The sequence below is a fragment of the Pantherophis guttatus genome, chromosome 10, assembly GCF_059756535.1.
Source record: "Pantherophis guttatus breed Tessera chromosome 10, ASM5975653v1, whole genome shotgun sequence".
NCBI classification, from domain to species: Eukaryota; Metazoa; Chordata; class Lepidosauria; order Squamata; family Colubridae; genus Pantherophis; species Pantherophis guttatus.
In genome coordinates this window covers 4,144,155-4,164,191 of record NC_142072.1, presented here as the reverse complement: position 1 = coordinate 4,164,191, position 20,037 = coordinate 4,144,155, and the positions used below count along the sequence as shown (strand labels likewise).

At 48.6% G+C, this 20,037-nt stretch overlaps 1 protein-coding gene across 2 annotated transcripts in view; it reads right to left on the bottom strand.

Annotated features, from left to right (window-relative positions):
• Nucleotides 1-13,468: 13,468 nt before the first annotated feature.
• BCAM (basal cell adhesion molecule (Lutheran blood group)) overlaps nt 13,469-20,037 on the bottom strand; it is a 95,161-nt gene continuing 88,592 nt past the window's right edge. The window contains exons 11-16 of one of the 2 annotated variants that reach the window (XM_087876270.1): nt 18,238-18,359; nt 17,482-17,620; nt 16,711-16,746; nt 16,344-16,491; nt 14,575-14,710; nt 13,469-13,844 (exon numbers count right to left, since the gene is read on the bottom strand). In XM_087876270.1, coding sequence (XP_087732396.1) covers nt 13,839-13,844; nt 14,575-14,710; nt 16,344-16,491; nt 16,711-16,746; nt 17,482-17,620; nt 18,238-18,359 — 587 coding nt within the window. In that variant the 3' untranslated portion in view covers nt 13,469-13,838. The remainder of the gene's footprint in view (nt 13,845-14,574; nt 14,711-16,343; nt 16,492-16,710; nt 16,747-17,481; nt 17,621-18,237; nt 18,360-20,037) is intronic. The other variant, XM_087876271.1, reaches the window with a different exon arrangement.

Here is a 20,037-nt window from a genome sequence, read left to right as displayed (position 1 = left end):
GAGAGAGAGAGAGAGATAAAGAGAGATAGGTATAGATATCAGCAGATATAGATAGATATAGATAGATATAGATGGATGGATGGATGGATGGATAGATAGATAGATAGATAGATAGATAGATAGATAGATAAAGAGAGAGCGTAGATAGAGATAGATAGATAGATAGATAGATAGATAGATAGATAGACAGAGAGAGAGATAAAGAGATAGAGAGATAGATAGGTATAGATATCAGCAGATATAGAGACAGATAGACAGACAAAGAGAGAGAGAGAGAGAGAGAGAGAGAGAGAGAGAGAGAGATCAGCATCTTTATATATATAAAATGTAATATATAAGGCAAAATTCAACAAGCGAAGCTCCTGTCTCCCCCTCCTTCCTCTCCTTCCCAGCAGAAATATTTATATATTCCTGCTGGGAAAGAGAGGAAGGGTAGGGAGGGGAACTTCACACGTTGAATTTCTGCCTGCTCTGCTACCACGCTTTCTTTCCTCCTCTTGTTACAGATAGGTAAAAAACAGGTCCAAGAAGCGCGGAATTAACCGCAAGCTCAGCTTTTCCCAGCATCTACGTCACGTCCTCGATCTTTTGCAAATTCAAAACGGCTTTTGATAGCAAGAGAGAGAACATTTGCAAAACAGCCACAAGCCAGCAGTGGCTGCCAGCCAGGCTGTTTCGATCCCCTATTAAAAGAACCAGATTGAGCCCAAGAAGCTTTCAGGGTTATTAACTCCCCACTGTCCTTACACACAGAACCTCCAGAATCAGTGGCAGTATATCTGCAAAGGCCAGGCACAGCAAAAAGATGCTCCGTGTGGAATTAAAACGCAGGACTCACCCAAAGGAAATAATCAAGGCTCACTGCAGTATTTATTGTTAAGAGGGGCATACTGGAGGGGCTCCTGCAAAAGAATAGTGGGAGACATACCCCTAAGTAACTAAAAAACAGAAAACATGCCTAATACTCCTCCTTCCTCCTATTTTGCCCCTGACAACAACAAACCTGTGAGGTGGGTTGGGCAGAGAGCGACAGCGATTGGCCCCAAATCCCTCCCAGCTAGCTTTCATGCCTAAGGTGGTACTAGAATTCACTGTCACCTGGTGATTGGCCCAAAGTGACCCAGCTAGCTTTCATGCCTATGGCAGGGCTAGAACTCCCTGTCTCCTGGTTTCTAGGCCTGCACCTTCACCACTAAACCAAACTGGCTCTCAGAATTTAGAACTCCCAGTCTCCTGGTGATTGGCCCAAAGTCACCTAGCCAGCTTTCATGCCTAAAGCGGGACTAGAACTCCCAGTCTCCTGGTGATTGGCCCAAAGTCACCTAGCCGGCTTTCATGCCTAAGGCGGGACTAGAACTCCCTGTCTCCTGGTGATTGGCCCAAAGTCACCTAGCTGGCTTTCATGCCTAAGGCAGAACTAGAACTCCCTGTCTCCTGGTTTCTAGGCCTGCACCTTCACCACTAGACCAAACTGGCTCTCCGAATTTAGAACTCCCAGTCTCCTGGTGATTGGCCCAAAATCACCTAGCTGGCTTTCATGCCTAAGGCGGGACTAGAACTCCCAGTCTCCTGGTGATTGGCCCAAAGTCACTCAGCCAGCTTTTGTGCCTGAGGCGGGACTAGAACTCCCAATCTCCTGGTTTCTAGGCCTGCACCTTCACCACTAGACCAAACTGGCTCTCGTATTATACTCATGTGGAACATGGGCTCTCTGGAAGGACAGCGGGAGGAGTCTCCATGCTGCAGAGAACGACACCCCGTCCCCCCAAAATACCCATCCACCCCATTGCTCCCCCAAATTGGGGTTTTTCAGCTGAAAAAGCAATTCCTCACACTTATGTGGCCGATGTTCTCTCTTCCTCCCCTCCCTCTCTGTCCCACTCCTGCAGCTTCCACGCATGTGCCAAAGACACACAAACACACATACATGCAGAAGCTTATATTTATACACAAGCTTGCCAACTCCATTTCCTAGTTGCTAGGGAGTTCAGGTCAGGTCCCAAAAACTGCCCAAGGAAAGGAAATGACTTCTCCACCCAAACTCTTCCGTCCGAAGGGAAACTCGACCCAACCCAACCCAGCGCCTGCAAAGTTCCAGCTAGGACATAGGACCGAAAAATCCCCCCCCCCTTTTTTTTTTGCATGGGAAATTCATCTCCAGGACCTCCAGGACTCTTCGTCTCCGATACCTCCTCAGCATCTAACCCTTGAAAGCAAAATGCAACCTTGCTTCTTGGGGTTATTTTTTTTCCTGCAAGCCCAGGTAGTCCTCGTTTAATTGTTTGTTTGTTTGTTTGTTTGTTTGTTTGTTTGTTTTATTAGATTTATATACCGCCTTACTCCCGAAGGACTCAGGGCGGTGAACAGGCACAAAATAAAATACATAAATACAGAATTTAAAAGCAGAAAGAAAACCAGATTAAACCATTTAGCCCGAGACAAATTTAAAACATCCCAATAATTTAAAAACAGATTTAAAATTTTCGATTTAAAAGAAAAAGGGGAAAAAAGGTTAGGCCAGGCCAGCTTGCTGGAATAGGAAGGTCTTAAGAGCGCGGCGGAAAGTGCGCAGATCCGGGATCCTCCGTATCTCCGGGGGGGGGAGCTCGTTCCAGATAGTGGGTGCCCCCACAGAGAAGGCCCTCCCCCTGGGGGCCGCCAGTCGACACTGTTTGGCCGACGGTTTAGTGACCGTTCGAAGTTACAACAGCACTGAAAAAGAGCGACTTACGACCGTTTTTCACCGTTGCAGCATCTCTGCGGTTACCCGATCAAAATGCAGACGCTTGGGTAACTGGTTCATACTTATGACCGTCGCTGTGTCCCAAGGTCGTAGGATCCCCTTTTGCGACCTTCCGATAAGCAAAGCCAATGGGGGTGGGGCGTGGGGCAGCCAGATTCGCTTAACAACCACGTTACCCAGTTAACAACCGCAATGATTTGCTTTACAAATACGGCAAGCAAAGTCGTAAAATGGGGCAAGACTAAACACATTCCTCACTTGGCGACATAAATTCTGGGCTCCATTGCAGTCGTAAGTCGAGGACTAACTGTTATTATCAGGCACTGGCAAAAAAGACTCGCCTGAAACAAGTCCAAAGTTTTGAGTTTTCAAAGCTTTGAGTTTTCGGTCCTTCCCGAGTGGGAGGCAGGAAAATGTGACATCTTTTGGGAGGGCGGTGACTTTTTTCCTTAATGGTTAGATGGATATCATGCTTTTTTTCCCTGACGGAATGAAAAGCCAACGTAAACAATACGATTGGCCATTTTTCTTGCGGCAACAAGCGAGAGTCACGGGTGTCCATAGGATGTGGCATGTCAGGGGTGCCGTCATCTTTTGAGTTTGGGGCCCACACCCTATGGACGCCCTCTGGGCATGTGGACTCACATGGGCTGAGTGAGTGGGACAGGCACAAACTCCTCCAGGGAACGGCCATGGACGGTGGTATAAAGCTAGGCATGATGTTGGGTTTAGCTCAACAACTTAAGCAGGACGAATTGCCACTCTTGAATCGGCCTTTTGAGTCACACCAGATGCTGTTTTAGGACCTCTTTCCAGAGCACGATACCAGAGTCTTCTGAGACTGAAGGTTGCCAATGAGGAGCTGACCTTAAACCAGAGGTGGGTTGGTGAACAGCTCAGAAAGGTGAAATCAAACATCGTCTGGATTCACACCAGTACCAGGTCAGGGGAAGGAGGAGGAAGGGGAGGGGAGGGGAGTTAAGGGGAGGGGAGGAGTGGAAAGGAAAGGAAAGGAAAGGAAAGGAAAGGAAAGGAAAGGAAAGGAAAGGAAAGGAAAGGAAAGAAGGAAAGGAAAGGGAGAAGAAGGAAAGGGAATAGAGAAGAAGGAAAGGAAAGGAAAAGAGGTAGAGAAGAAGGAAAGGAAGGGAAGGGAAAGGAAAGGAAAGGAAAGGAAAGGAAAGGAAAGGAAAGGAAAGGAAAGGAAAGGAAAGGAAAGGAAAGGAAAGGAAAGGAAAGGAAAGGAAAGGAAAGGGAGAAGAAGGAAAGGGAATAGAGAAGAAGGAAAGGAAAGGAAAAGAGATAGAGAAGAAGGAAAGGAAAGGAAAGGAAAGGAAAGGAAAGGAAAGGAAAGGAAAGGAAAGGAAAGGAAAGGAAAGGAAAGGGAGAAGAAGGAAAGGGAATAGAGAAGAAGGAAAGGAAAGGAAAGGAAAGGAAAGAAAGGAAAGGAAAGGAAAGGAAAGGAAAGGAGGTGAATGGATGAAGAAGAGGAGGAGGAGGAGCAGGCAGAAGCTGAATAGACAAAGCTTCCTCCATCCCTCTCTTCTATTGAAGGCTGCACCCTTGGGATTTCTGCCTGCCAGATTGCGTGCTGGGCTGCAATAATCCCGGGCAAGCCTCAGCCAAAACACACAGCCCTTGAGTTTATCTCATGATACATCTCGGTGCATTCCTGCCTAGCGAAAGAGCCAGTGTCCCGCAGACAAAATAAAGTTGGTTAGATTTTCTTCTTCTTTTTTTTTTTAAAAATAAAAATAAAAATAAATGCCTCCAGTTGGGTTGCAGCCCGGGCAGGCTGCCTGCTTAAGTGCTGTAAAACCAAGATCCTAAATGTTCGTGCGTGATTGATTAGTTTCTTGGCTGCCAGAGACGAGATCCTTAGCTCAAAGCAAAGCAAAAGGGAAACCTCAGATATAAACTTGGTTCCCTTACAGCAGAAATTCTATAAAACCAGAGTTTTCTCACCTTTGCTCTCCCAAGCACCAACCTCTCCGCTGTATTCACGTATTTACAGATAGTCCTCGACTTACAACCATTTGAAAGTTCTGACAACCGGTCGAAAGTTACGACGGCACAGGGAAAAGGGACTTACAGCCGTTTTTCACACTTACGACCCTTGCTGCATCCCCAGGGTTAACGGGATCCAAATGCAGACGCCTGGCAATTGGTTCGTATTTATGACGGTTGCGGTGTCCTGGCCGGGGTGGGGGTGGGGGTGGGGAGTCACGTGATCCTCTTTTGGCAATGGGGGAAGCCAGATTCCCTTAACAACCGGGTTACTCACTTAACAACAGCAGCGACTCACAGGACAATTGTGGCAAGAAAAGTCGTAACATGGGGCAAAACTCACTTAACAAAATGTCCCACGTAGGAACAGAAATTTGGGGTTCAATTGTGGCCGTAAGCCGAAGACTACCTGTCTGCCACGGTTCCCTTAACTGGCTGAATGAACAAGGGGCAAAGTGCATGCATTGTGCCAGCCCTTCGAATCGTACAATGCTAGGGCTGGAAGGGATCTTGGAGGTCATCTAGTCCAACCCCGTGCCCGAGGCAGGACTACTTATTCCATCCTGAGCAAATAGTTACCTGATCTTTTCTTGGGAGACTTCCAATGATGGACCTTAATCTAGGGTTAACGAATCACCTTTTGTTCCAGCATGGTTATTGCTTTTCCCTGCTGGAGAGCAAGGCAATATGGCAATTGGGACCCTCTGAAATATTAATCCCACACCCACCCACCCCAATTTCTGAAAATTCCCAACCTGTGTTTTCTCCTTTAAGCTACCTCTCTCTGCTCTTTCTAGATCTACCAAGGCATCTTGGCAACTTTAAGATGTGTGGACTTCAATTCCCAGAATTCCCCAGCCAGCAGAACAAGAACTTTTTAAGATGTGTGGACTTCAACTCCCAGAATTCTCCAGCCACCAGAACAGCTTTTAAGATGTGTGGACTTCAATTCCCAGAATTCCCCAGCCAGCAGAACAATAACTTTTTAAGATGTGTGGACTTCAACTCCCAGAATTCCCCAGCCAACAGAACAAGAACTTTTTAAGATGTGTGGACTTCAATTCCCAGAATTCCCCAACCAGTAAAACAACTTTTAAGATGTGTGGACTTAATTGCCAGAACTGGCTGGGCAATTCTGGGAGTTGTAGTCCACTCATCTTAAAATTGCCAAGGTCGAGATACGCTGATCTAGACAATGGGCAGGATCCAGACAGACTGCAGCATTAAATCTTGCGGGGGTGGGGGGGCCTGCGTGGGACGTCTCCAAGACATGCTCCTGTCTTCTTTCATCGACTTCTCCAAAACATTCTTGGTCTCAGCTGGTCCCACCGTCCACGAGGAACTAAAAAGCTGGAGGGGATTTATTCACCAGCTGGGGAAAGCATTGAGCTATTTCCCCTGACACCAACCAAACCTACATATTTAACAAGGCCACGGCTTACCGAATCCTTTGCTAGCGGGATCCTTGCCCAATACAGTAGCGGGCCTGGGTTTGACAGATTTACGGCTTGGCGGGGGGAGATAATATTTTAATTTTCTCAGCCAGCTCTGGCTCTCTCTCTCTCTCTTCTCATTTCAGACCCAGCTGTGCTGAGTAAGAGGGAAAAGACTCCCAAATCTATTCTGAAGCAATATGTGGAGAAGTGTTGCGCCTTTGCAAAAGATCTGCGCCGGAGTTGCCAAAATTGTGGGCATTAAATGCACGCTTAAAATCTGCAAACAAAGGTTCAGAAATCCATTGGCTGCTTTTGAAGGTTGGTGTATTGTCATTTCGGAGCAGGCAGTGAGCTGAGAAGCTCAGAAGTCGCTTGAGGTCACCTCAAAGGCTGTGATGGTGAACCTGTGGCAAGCAGAGCCCTCTCTGCAGGCACACCAGCCGTCGCACCAGCCCAGCTCCACCGTGCATGCGCCCACGCCTTCTCCCAGCCAGCTGGTCTTTGGGTCTCTGCCGTGCATTCACGGGGCGCATGCACAAGACTCATGCGGGGGAGGCATGTGCAGGGGGCACACGTATTGCATTTTTGGGTTTTGCATGCATGCACAAACACCCTCCCCGCAACCCGTTTTGGTCCTGGAAAGCCTCCTGCACCAACCTGGAAGCTAAAACGGGGTGCAGGAGGCCCTGGGCGCATGCACGGCGGGGCAGGGCACAAGCGCAGGGATGCATGTGCATGCATGAGGCAGGGCATATGCGTGGAGGGGTACTCGCATTGCATTTTGGGGGTTCGGGCACACACACGGGCACGCTTTGGGCACTCGGCACCCAAAAGGTTAGCCGTCACTGCTGTAGCAGTTGTTTGGAAAAAATGCAAGGAAATTATACAGACAGTCCTCAACTTACAATAGTGACCGTTGGAAGTTACAAGGGCACTGAAAAAAAGGGACTTGGGACAGGGGTGAAATGTAAAAATGTGTTACTACCGGTTCTGTGGGCGTGGCTTGGTGGGGGGGTAATGTGACTGGGTGGGTGTGGCCAACTTTTTTTTTAAAAAACTTTTCAAAGCATTTTTTTTGAATGCTTTGAAAAGCCTCTGGCGATCAGGCAACTCAGCTGGGATCGTCAGAGACTTTTAAAGACATTTCTTTTACCACCTCTTTGGCCGAAGAGGTTGCAGAAAAAAATACTTTGAAAAGCCTCTGACTATCCCAGCTGAGCCGTGCGAACATCAGAGGCTTTTTTTTTTTTTATTTTTAAAAGCATTTTTTTCTAATGCTTTGAAAAGCCTCTCTGCTGATCAGGCAACTCAGCTGGGATCGTCGGAGACTTTTCAAAGCATTTTTTTTACCACCTCTTCGGCCAAGAGGTTGCTGAAAAAAATGTTTTTAGAAGCCTCTGAGGATCCCAGCTGAGCCGCGGGATCATCAGAGGCTTTTTTTTAAACTTTTAACAGCATTTTTTCCTTGAAAGAAAAAATTGTAGAAAAAATGCTTTTAATATTAAAAAAAAAAAAAGCCTCTGATGATTGTGCGGCTCAGCTGTGCATGGGGGGGGGGCACAGGGATTTTTGCTACTGATTCTCCAAACCACCTGCCGCCATCACTACTGGATCGGGTGATCCGGTCCGAACCAGGAACGTTTCACCCCTGACTTAGGACCATTTCTCACCATGGCAGCATCTCTCAAAATCCAGAAGCTTGGTAACTGGTTCATACTTACGACCGTTGCTGTGATCCAAGGTCATAGGAACCCCTTTTGCGACCTTCTGACACCCAAAGCCAACGGGGAAGTCAGATTCACTTAACACCCCCGTTAAGAACTGCAGTGGTTCACTTAACAGAAGTGGCGAGAAAAGTCGCAAAATGGGGCAAAACTCACTTCACGCATTTCTCACTTAGCCACATAAATTCGAGGCTCAGTTTGGGTCGTAAATTGAGAACTAGCTGTAATCAGGGAAGGGAAGCAACCATAGACTATCCTAGCACTTTTCCGTGCAACGTAACCTGTGTCCCAAAAGTGCTTTTAAAATCTTTATTTTCAAAAGGAAAGAACTGGATTTTCTTGCTTGGTTCGCTAACCGAGAAAGTCCAATTTGTCTTTGGAAGGAAAAAAATAAATAAAATTGTCACCTTTGGGACAACCAGGACTTGGGATGATTAAGAACCTCCACCGACAACACAACCTGCGTTTTCCACAATGATTCGCACAGTTGCAATCTGCCAAAGGAAAGGCCCAACGCTGCTTGGAGCAATAGGTCACAAGTCAGCCGAGATCCCAGGAGCCGAGCCCAAAAAGCTGGCATTCCTCTTTAAGAAGTCAATCCCGGAGGGGAAATTCGTAGTATTCCTTGGCCGGGAATTTGGGGGCTTTGGAAGCAAATTCAAAGGGGAAGCGAAAACGGTTGCGATGACAAAGAGGGCAGGAAGGAACTTCTCTAATTAGCCGCGTACGCGACGAAGCCGAATCCCTGCGGAGCGCACATGAAATCCGTTGGAAAATTAAAAACACTCCCCAGGAAACTGCAGAGCAGAGATGGTCGGCCTTCCCTTTGAGCAAATCTGCCTTTTGAACCCGGGCCCGTCAGGGCGAGAGGTCCAGCATGGATTTGCACCCCCAAATCCAAACTCCGATCCTGCCACGCTTGACTCGCCGTCGCCGAAGGAAGCCGGGAGCATCGAAAAATGTCTCTGGAAGACACAAAGCCGGCCCACTTACCTACAGGCAGTCCTCGACTTACGAGCAAAATCCTGCCCCCAAATTTCTGCTAAGCGAGACGGTTGTTAAAAGTGAGCTTTGGCCCGTTTTACAGCCTTTCTTTGCCACACTGGCAAAGCGAAGGGCTGCAGTTCATAAATTAGGAACATGGCTGTTAAGTGAATCCGGCTTCTCCCTTGACTTCGCTTGTCAGGAGATCGCAAAGGGGGATCACACACGACCCCGGGGGGGGGGAGAAACACTGCAACCGTCATAAATACGAGACCGTAAGTGTGAAAAGCGGCCCTAAGTCACTGTTTTCAATGCCGTCGTAACCAGGGTTGGGCTGCTGAGGGTTCGTCAGAACCTCTAGCTAAGATTCTATGCTGTTCGGAGAACCCCCAAATCCCACTCCTGGCTGGCGCTGCCCACCCGTCCCCTCCCGAGTCCCCACGCGGCCCATTTCGGATGCAGGTAAGTGCAGGGCGCGCGCAGAGGCTCGGGGAGGGCAAAAAACGGGCCTACCATGGGCCTGTTTCCAGCCTCCAGAGCCTGGGGAGGCCATTTTTGCCCTCCCGGAGTCTCGAGGAACGCCTCCAGAGCCCGGGGAGGGCAAAAACGCACCCCCCCATACACTATGGTGCAGGAGGCTGACTAGGCCACGCCCACCATGGCCACACACACCCCAGCCACGGGGTAGAGAACCCCTTCCTAAAATTTTTGAAGCCCACCTGTACAATTTTGTTGGGGGAAGTAAAACGAACGAGAAAATGAAAATAAATGACTTTTCTTGCTCGCCGTTGAAGTTTCCTTCCGAGACTCGCAGGAAGGGCAGCCACGAAATAATTTTTTTCTTTTGTGGGTTCTGACAGGGGTTGGACCAGGTCATTCAGCAGCTCCCAGTCACATCCGACGCAGGAGATGAGTCCGGCGGAGACACACCAAGATTCAGGAGTCAAACGGAGGTTATAATCTTTTTTTTTTTTTTTTTTAATGGCTAACGTACAGCATAACCTGGCAAAAGGCTGTAGAAAGTAGAAACGTCCGAACGGAGACCCAGGAGCCATGGCACAGACAGGGTGGTAGGAACAGGCGGTCCAGAGGATGGAAGGGGCTGCTAGGTTGCCCAACTGTTTTCTTCCTCCAGGTTGCCAACTGATTGGTTCTCCCGAAAGTGCTATTTTTCAAAAGGACTTTGTTTGTTTGTTTTTCCTTGAAGACGTTTCGCTTCTCATCCAAGAAGCTTCTTCCGTTCTGACTGAAGGACTGAAGACGTTTCTTGGACTGAAGTCAGAACCGAGGAAGCTTCTTGGATGAGAAGCGAAATGCCTTCAAGGAAAAATAAAGCCCAGTTGCACCTGGGAAATCCTGCTTTCTAGCAAAGCTAAACCGTGCGGCACAGCCGATCGTCGGATCATAGCTTTTTATCATTACCGGTTTGCTGGAACCGGAGCAAATCGGTAGCATTTCACCCCTGCAAGGAGGCTAAAAAAATTCTTTGAAAGGCCACTTAATCCCCAGCTCTCCCCCAAGGGATGCCAAAATCCCCAAAGCAGTGGCCAAATAATCAAATTTCCCAAAAGGACATCAAGGGGAAGGATGGGGAAAATTGCTATTTTATATTTTAAAGTGAAGCAACCCAGGAATTTGCCGTCGGGACAAAGAGAAAGAGGCCAAAACTTCAACCAGGCCTTTTTAAACACGGGGGGGGGCAATCGATAGCACCCTTCCTAACCGGGTGTTGATGAACTACATTTCCCAGCAGCTCCAGGGGTTGCTGGGAACGGAAGTCCAATCACATCTGGAAGGCCAGAGAGGTGGTGGTGGGGGGGGGGAGAAATAAAGGAATATTTCAGCTGCCATTCAAGGCAAAACTCTTTTAAAATTCCCAGCTTTTTTTGCTTTTTATCTTAAAAATTGCTTTAAAAAAAAAAACAACCCACGGGCCTAGGGGAGCCCCCCATCTCCTAGCCTCCTCTTCTTATCCACCGTGGTGTGCCATAGCTCCCGGCTTTACTCTGTTCTAGGCTGCAACACCATTAAAAGTCTCTAATTATAAAAAAAAGAAAGGCCCAAATATTCCCCCACCTCCCCCACAACGCCAGTGTCTCGACCAGACAGTGCAACAGAGAAAGGAAGTGACATATTGCAGGGATGAAGGCAATGTTTTCCAATCTGGGGAAATTTAAATCGAGTGGACTTCAACTCCCAGAATTCCCCAGCCAGCTCTGCTGGCTGGGGAATTCTGGGAATTGAAGTCCACTCTTTTTTTAAAAGTTTCCCCAGATTGGGAAACACAGGATTAGAGAACCACTGACAGATCACAATCCTGACAAAAGACAATTTATTCCGAAGAGATTTTGCCGTGCACGCAAAAAACGGTATCCTGTAAAAAAAAATGCAATATATATATAGAAGGAAGAAGATCCACAGATCGGGCGGATTCAAATGCCAGCCCTGTCCGATTCGGGATCAAACCTCAAGAGCAGAGAGACGTGGAGGGAACGGGACACACATGCACACACACACAAAAATACAATTCATTGTCTGTCGTTGCCGTCTTTTTAAAGCCCCCCCCCCACCTTCTGCCTGAAAAGACCCTTCCCCAGACCCCTTGAAGCCAAAGCTCTATAAAATAGAAACAAACAGGAATATTTTTTTCCCCCGCGATTGCTAATGATCAGATGTGCAGACAAAAATCGCTTTTCTTGGCAAAGCAGGTTGGAATAATACACTCGGCTGATGGTGAGTCAGGATAAATTCATAATACCTTATTGCCACAGGGCGGGGGGCGGGGGAATGAAATCAAAGGGGTTGCGACGGATAGCAATGAGCCTTGGTAGTACAGTGGTCTAAGGCACCCTGTTATTAAGCTGGTTATTAAGACCAGCTGCCTGCAATTACTGCAGGTTCGAATCTCGCCAAGGCTCAAGGTCGACTCAGCCTTCCGTCCTTTCTAAGGTAGGTAAATTGAGGACCCAGTTTGTGGGGGCAATAAGCTGACTTTGTATAAATATACAAAAGGATGAAGGCTATTGCTTAGCGCATTGTAAGCCGCCCTGAGTCTCCGGAGAAGGGCGGCATATAAATCAAATTAAAAAAAAAAAAAAAATGGACTCAGGGGCAAAAAAAAAAATCCATACATTCGAAGCCACTGGCCGAATTCGAAGCCGTTTAGACAGAGGATCGGGGATTGATGGAATCAGCGCTAGGCTAGACCGATAGTCCTCGATTTAGCGACCACAACGGAGCCCCGAATTTACGTTGCTAAGTGAGACATTCGTTAAAAGTCAGTTTTGGCCCCCGTTCTACGACGTTTCTGGCCACGTCGGTGAAGTCAACCACTGCAGTGGTTCACTTAGTAACACGGTTGTTAAGTGAATCGGGCTTCCCCGATTTGTAGACTTTGCTTGTTAGAAGGTCGCAAAAGGGAGATACAACCGTCGCAAATATGAATCCACGGCCAAACCTCTGAATTTTGATCACATGATCAATGGGGGAAATGCTGCAATCGTCATAAGTGGTCTTCGGTCACTTTTTTTCAGCACCCTTGTCCCTTCGATCGGTCACTAAAAGGAACTGTCCTAAGTCGAGGACTACTGGTCTTTGTGGCTTGGTAGGAACGTCATTACTTGCGCCTTGAATAGATCGCTCCTTTCACGGATCGAATTGCTGTTAAAGCCGAGGCTGAATTCCAAGGCTCAAATGCAGAGGGACATACAAGTATGAGGAAGGGTTAAGTATGTCCTCTTTACAACCTGTGGACTTCAATTCCCAGAATTTCCTGAGCTCAGGAATTCTGGGAGTTGAAGTCCACAGGTTATAAAGGGGATATAATACCCTCCTCCCCAGAATAGCAGAGTTGGAGGCCTTATACCAGTGTTTCTCAACCTTGGAAGCTTGAAGATGGGTGGACTTCAACTCCCAGAATCCCCCAGCCAGCGCTGCTGGCTGGGGGATTCTGGGAGTTGAAGTCCACCCATCTTCAAGCTACCAAAGTTGAGAAAAACTGCCCTATACCATTGCAGATTGGTTGTCCAATCTCGTCTTTAAAAAACAAAACAAAACTCCAGCGGTGGAGCCCCCCACAACTTCTGGAGGCAAGCGGTGCAATTCCACCGGTTAATCGCACCAGGAGGAGTGGGAGAAAAATGCTTGCTAGAGAGATCTACAGGTGAGTGACGGGCCCTCCGAGAACGGCAAGCTGCGAGAGGGTCGAAACTGAGAGATGAGGACATCTCTCGGAGGCTGGCTTTTGGGGCATGCATAAACACTGAGCAAACACGGGGCAGACAGGCGTGCCCAGGAACACCGGAGAACGTACACCCAGGATTGTGCCAAAGGTTTGTGTGAACTCGCTTTCGGAGTGAGCGGGGGGGGGGGGTTAACCAAACACAGTTCGTTTTAGATCGTAGCAGAGACGGGCTTGCTGAAAGTTGGTTTAAAAAAATAAAATTAAAAAAAATTAAAAAAAGGAACGTCGAAAATCGATGAGTTAGCCACTTCTGCAAAGTTGGTTTGTCTCCCTGACATCAATGTTGTCTGTGGGCGACTTTGTTTAGGAAATGCCGGAGGCTAAACACGGAGCGTCTGTCCAGATAATTGTCAGTTCCTTTTTTTAAAAAAAAAAAACAAAGCCAAAAAAAATAAAAATAAAAATAAACATCACCTCCAAAATGTGGTATTTTTAAAGGAGGAAGAAGTAGTTGGCAGAATAGCTCTCCCCCCCCCCCCACTTGGCCTCTCCACCTCTCCGGACACAAAGTGTAGGTGAGAAGGAAGCCCCTTGCCTCCACGGAGAGGGAAGGAGGAGGGTGGGGGAGGGAAGGAGGGAGGGAGGGAGGGAGAGGGCTGTCATGCCCTGGCAGGATCCTCTCCAGAATCTTCTCCATCCATTGTGGGTGGTACAGAATGGGAAGGGGCCTCCCTTGGTAGAAGACAGGTCCAACTTCCCTCTGCTCAGCACTGCGAAGGAGGGAAGGGAAGGGGATTAGGAGGGAGGGAGGGAGGAAGAGGGGAAGGAAGGAAGATATGGAAGAGAGAAAGGGAGGGAGGGAGGAAGGAAGGAAGAAAGAAATGGAAGAGGGGAGGGAGGGAGGGAGGAAGATGTGGAAGAGGGGAAGGAAAGAGGATTTGGAAGAGGGAGGGAAGGGAGATTTGGAATAGAGAAGGAAGGAAGGAAGGAAGGAAGGAAGGAAGGAAGGAAGGAAGGAAGAAAGGAAGGAAGGAAGGAAGGAGGAGGATTTGGAAGAGGGGAGGGAGGAAGCAAGGAGCATTTGGAAGAGGGAGGGAGGGAAAGAAGAGGGATTGGAGGAACAAGGGAAGGGAGAGAAGGAAAGAAGGAAGAAAAGACGGCATTAATTCACACTCCATTGTCCTCCTTTGCCTTGCCCCAATCTCTTCTTTCCCCCTAATCCTGCAAGCACACCAGATAGATGGGACTTCAGTTCCCAGGATTCTTAACTGGCCGCTTGGCCATTGCTGGGAATTCTGGGAACTTAAGGCCCCTCCCCTTAAGGGAGGGTCTGGAGGAGCCAAGCATGGCTGGCTCGGGAATTCTGGGAGTTGAAGTCCACAAGTCTTAAAAAGGGCCAAGGTTTCCCACCCCTTCCTGCTGCAAAGGCTGTCACTCTGAAGCTTAAAGGGCGGGGGGTGGGGGGTCTCTTATCCTTGGCCCACCCAGCCCCCTCCTCACCTCATTCGTCCCGCCTCCTCCTCCTCCTCTACCACCACCACCGCCGCCTCCGGGACTCAGCAACCCCGTCTGTTCGTTCCGCCTGTCAGCCTTCATCTCCACCACGGTGTTATCCGGAGTCCCTTCCTTGGGGGTCCTGAACGCAGAAGAAAACCAGCCCCTAATTCAACACGCGTTCTTCAAGCTAGAATCAAACACCCCGTGACGGACAAGCAAATATAAACAGCCAGAAACGTTCATTCCCCCCCACACCCCACACTTGATGATGTTATGGAGGTCGGTAATGAAATGGAGAAAGCTCAGAGCACATCCAAGAAGAGCCTTCACATTTGCTCTCTCTCCCTTCCCTTCTTCTCCCGTCCTTCTCTCCCCTCCCTTTCCCTCTCCTCTCCTCCCTCTCTCTCTTTCCTTCCCCTTGGCTCTCTCCCTTTCCCCTCTCATCTCCACCTTTCCCTTCCCCTCTCCTCTCTCTTTCCCTTCCACTTCCCTTTCTCCTCTCCTCCAGCTCTCCCCTCCACTTCAGGTCTCCTCCCTTCCCTTCCCTTCCCTTCCTTTCCCCTCTCCTCTCTTCTCTCTCCCCTCCCCTTTGCTCTTTCCCTTCCCTCTCTCCCCTCCTTTTCCCTCTCCTTTCCTCCCTCTCTTCCTTCCCTTCACTGCCTCTCCTTTCTCCGTTCCCTTCCCTTCCCCTCCCCTTTCCTCTCTCCCCTCCTTTTCCCTCTCCTCTCCTCCCTTTCTTCCTTCCCTTCCCTGACTCTCCTTTCTCCCTTCCCTTCTGTTCTTCCCCTTCCCTCTCTCTCCTCTTTTTCCCTCTCCCTTTTCTTCCCTTCCCCTCTCCTCTCTCTTTCTCTTCCACTTCCCTTTCTCTTCTCCTCCAGCTCTCCCCTCCCCTTTGCCATTTCCCCTTCCCTTCTCTTCCTCCCTCTCCCTGCCTCTCTCCCCTCCCCTTTGCTCTCCCCTCCTTTTCCCTCTCCACTCCTCCCTCTCTTCCTTCCCTTCACTGCCTCTCCTCTTTCTCCCTTCCCTTCCCTTCTCCTCCCCTTTGCTCTTCCCCTTTCCTCTCTCTCCTCTTTTTCCCTCTCCTCTCCTCTTTCTCCCTTTTCTTCCCTTCCCCTCTCCTCTCTCTTTCCCTTCCACTTTCTTTCTCCTCTCCTCCAGCTCTCCCCTCCACTTCAGGTCCCCTCCCTCTCTCCCTTCCTTTCCCCTCTCTCCCTCTCCTCTCCTTTCCTCCCTTCCTCTCCCCTCTCCTCCCCTTTGCCCTTTGCCCTTTCCCTTCCCTTCTCTTCCTTCCCCTCCCTACCTCTCTCTCCCCTCCCCTTTGCTCTTTCCCTTTCCTCTCTCCCCTCCTTTTCCCTCTCCTCTCCTCCCTTCCCTTCCCTGCCTCTCCTCTCTCTCCCCTCCCTTTTTCCTCCTCTTTCTCTTCCCTTGCCCTCCCTCCCTCTCCCCTTCCCCTCTCTCCCTTCCGTCCCCCCCTCCCTGCCTCTCTCCCTCCTTCCTCTCCTCTCTCCCCATGCCTTAGAGCAGTGTTTCTCAACCTTGGAAGCTTGAAGATGGGTGGACTTCAACTCCCAGAATGATGGGTGGACTTCAACTCCCAGCAGCGCTGGCTGGGGGATTCTGGGAGTTGAAGTCCACCCATCTTCAAGCTACCAAGGTTGAGAAACACTGCCTTAGAGGAATTTTAAGGGGGAAATTTTAAGTGGGGAAACCGTTTCCCCACACCACCTTAGAACACCGATTCCGGGCTGCCCAGCGCGACGGGTGTCACTCACAGCGATCTTTTCTCTCCCCGGCTGCAGGGTAAGTGACCCCGGCGTTGCATGAAGTAGAAGAAGCCCACGATCAGGAGAAGGATCAGGACGCAGACGCACACCGCAATCACCGCCACCGTGCTTCCGGTTTGACCCTGTTCCTCCTCCACTGTTGGGGAGGGGGGGGGAAGAAAGTGGGGGGTGGGGGGTGCACCGGTGAAACCAAAGAAGATTTGGGCACCCTCAGGTCCTCCATGGCTGTCTTGGCGGAACGGCTAACTTGGGGTTTTCTAGCTGCGTCCGACTACAACTCCCATCATCCTCATCCACCGCCCTTTCCAATTAGCACAAAAACAGAAAGGGAGAAAGGGGGAAAGAAAATACTTACAAGCCGGCTTCGAAGAGACGGAGGGTGTTGGAGTAACTACAAGGAGAGAGAGAGAGCGAGAGAGATTAGTAAGCAAAGTGCACCCCAAAATCTAACCAGGGTTTCTCAAACTTTGGCAACTTTTAAGGTACAGGTAGTCCTCGACTTATGACCGTCGTATCCCCGTGGTCAAAATTCGGGCAACCAGCATGTATTTATGATATTTGCAACACCATTGCAATATAAAATATCTAATCACACCCTCAATTGTAGTAAGGAGTATCTGTAGCTCAGGGTTCAGCGGTTGGGTTAATTTATATGTTAAATTTACAGATCGTCCTCGACTTAATGACTGCAATTTGAGCCCCACATTTCTGTCGTTAAGCGAGACATTTGTTAAGGGAGTTTTGCCCCGTTGTACGACCTAATTTTTTTGCCACAGTTGTTGTTAAGTGAACTCCTGCAACTTAGTAACACGGTTGTTAAGTGAATCTGGCTTTGCTTATCGGAAGGTCGCAAAACGGATACTGCGACCGTCATAAAGGTGAGTCGGTGGCCGGGCATCTGAATTTTGATCGCATGACCGCGGGGGAAGGCGCAACGGTCGTCAGTGTGAAAAATGGTTGTTGAGTCACTTTTTTTCAGGGCCGTTGTAACTTTGGACGGTCGCTAAATGAACCATCGTAAATCGAGGATTTACCTGTATCTGAAAATTTTGCCCACTCACAGCCCACCCGTGCATACCTACAACCACAAACAGGCACACAGCAGACCAAAAAAGGAGTTTCTTACCCATTTTCAGCTCTAAGTTCTTTTTGACCGAGCCATACATGTTCTCTGCTGTGCACTGAACTCCGCTTTGGATTAATTTGGGGGTCAATTCCACTAACAATTCAGCAATATATTTATTTGACGAGTGTTTTACGGGCGCCTGGAGAGAGAGAGAGAGAGTCAAAAAAGGATTTTGCACATTTCCATTCGTTTTTTTGCAGCAGCAGCCGTTAAGTGAATGCTGTGGTTGTTAAGCAAACCATTGTTCGCAATGGGTGTTTTTGGGGGAAGAAACCAGAAGTACATGCCGGTTTCAAAAAATGCAAAAAACCCAACCACAATAAATCAGTCACAGGACTATAGGACAAGGCAAATGGTCCTAAATGCATATGATCAATGCTAATTTGAATTGTAAGTACTTTTAGGGGGATCTGTCAGAACTTTGAACGGTCCCTAACCAAGGACTATTGTACACCCTCGATTCAAGTCCTTTGATTTTTTTCATCTGCCTTAAATAGGATGACCGTAATTTCTTGGAAAAAAATCAAGGATAAATCTAGAAAGCTGGCAAAACTGAAACAAAATCATTAGGGTAAAAAAACTCTTAATCATTCACGTTTACGACTTCTGTTTAGCAAAGAGAGGACTTTAGGTAAGGGCATACAGAATTGCGTCTGTTTACCGAATATATTTTGAAAACCTTGCACCCTAAAGAGCGTCGAGTGATGAGGAAGAGATCTTGTTGTTTGGTGTTTGCCAGGCCTTGGATGGACTCACCTTGCCACCAGGTATACTCCATCTGATCTCTGGCTGAGGATGGCCTAAAACGGTACAGGTGAGTTTCACTGTCTGGTCCAGCTCTTGGATGATGGTTTGTTGAATTTCTACCTCTGGCTTTCCTGTATCAGAGAATGAGAGTGAGAGAGAGACAGAGAGAGGGAGGGAGGGAGTGGGAGAGAGAGACAGAGAGAGAGAGAAAGGGAGGGAGGGAGAGACAGAGACAGGGAGGGAGGGAGTGTGAGAGAGAGACAGAGAGAGAGAAAGGGAGGGAGTGTGAGAGAGAGACAGAGAGAGAGAGAAAGGGAAGGAGTGTGAGAGAGAGACAGAGAGAGAGAGAGAGAAAGGGAGGGAGGGAGAGAGAGACAGAGAGAAAGGGAGGGAGTGTGTGAGAGAGACAGAGAGAGAGAAAGGGAAGGAGTGTGAGAGAGAGACAGAGAGAGAGAGGGAAGGAGTGTGAGAGAGAGACAGAGAGAGAGAGAAAGGGAGGGAGGGAGAGACAGAGACAGGGAGTGTGAGAGAGAGACAGAGAGAAAGGGAGGGAGTGTGAGAGAGAGACAGAGAGAGAGAGAGAAAGGGAAGGAGTGTGAGAGAGAGACAGAGAGAGAGAGAGATAGGGAGGGAGGGAGAGACAGAGACAGGGAGGGAGGGAGTGTGAGAGAGAGACAGAGAGAGGGAGAAGGAGGGAGAGAAAGAGGGAGGGAGGGAGGGAGAGACAGAGAGGGAGACGGAAGGAGGGAGAGAGAGACGGAGATGGACGGACAATTGGCCCCTATCTAACAAAATGAAATTCAATGATGAAAAAAGTCAGGCTCTACACTGAGACTAGAAAAACCAAATGCACAGGTATAGTAAAGGTGGCACCAGTAGTAACTGTGAGAGGGATTTTGGAGTCTTAGTGGACAACCACTTAAACATGAGCCAGCCGTGTGCAGCAGCTGCCAAAAAGCCAAACCAATCCTAGGCTGCATAAACAGAGGGATAGAATCAAGATCACGTGAAGTGTTAATGCCACTTTATAAGGCCGTGATAAGGCCACATTTGGAATCCTGCATCCAGTTTTGGTCCCCCGATGTAAAAAAGATGTTGAGACTCTAGAAAGGGTGCAGAGAAGAGCCACAAAGAGGATTAGGGGACTGGAGGCTAAAACATATGAAGAAGAGTTGGCAGGAACTGGGTATGTCTACTTTGATGAAAAGAAGGACCGGGGGAGACATGAGAGCAGTGTTTCAATATCTCAGGGGCTGCCACAAAGAAAAGGGGCTCCACCTCTTCTCCAAAGCACCTGACGCCAGGACGAAAAACCACGGATGGAAATTAATCAAGGAGAGAAGCAACTTAGAACTAAGGAGAAATTTCCTGGCAGTGAGAACAATTAATAATTGGAACAACTTGCTTCCAGAAGTTGTGGATGTGTTCCAACAGTGGAGGTTTTTAAGAAGAGATTGGACAACAATTTGTTTGAAATGGCAGAGGGTTTCCTGCCTTGAGCCTCCAAGGTCCCTTCCAAATCTGTTATTCTGGCATCCCAGTGCTCAAAGCTTTAAGGCTGGGCTCCAAAAAATGTGAATAGTAGATTAAGTAAACTAGTTGGAACGCGTGTGTGTACACGCGAGTCAGAGGGAAGGGAAAGGATCTGACTTCTAACCCCATCCTCACCCCCTGAGCTATGTTGTCTGACAGTTCCTACTTATCTTCACAGCCTTGCCAGGGTTGTCTCGTCTCATCTTTCTAGGAAAAGTTGTGTAAAGAATAACCTCTGAACGAAGAGTGTCACACCTCGACAAATGTGTGGGCCAA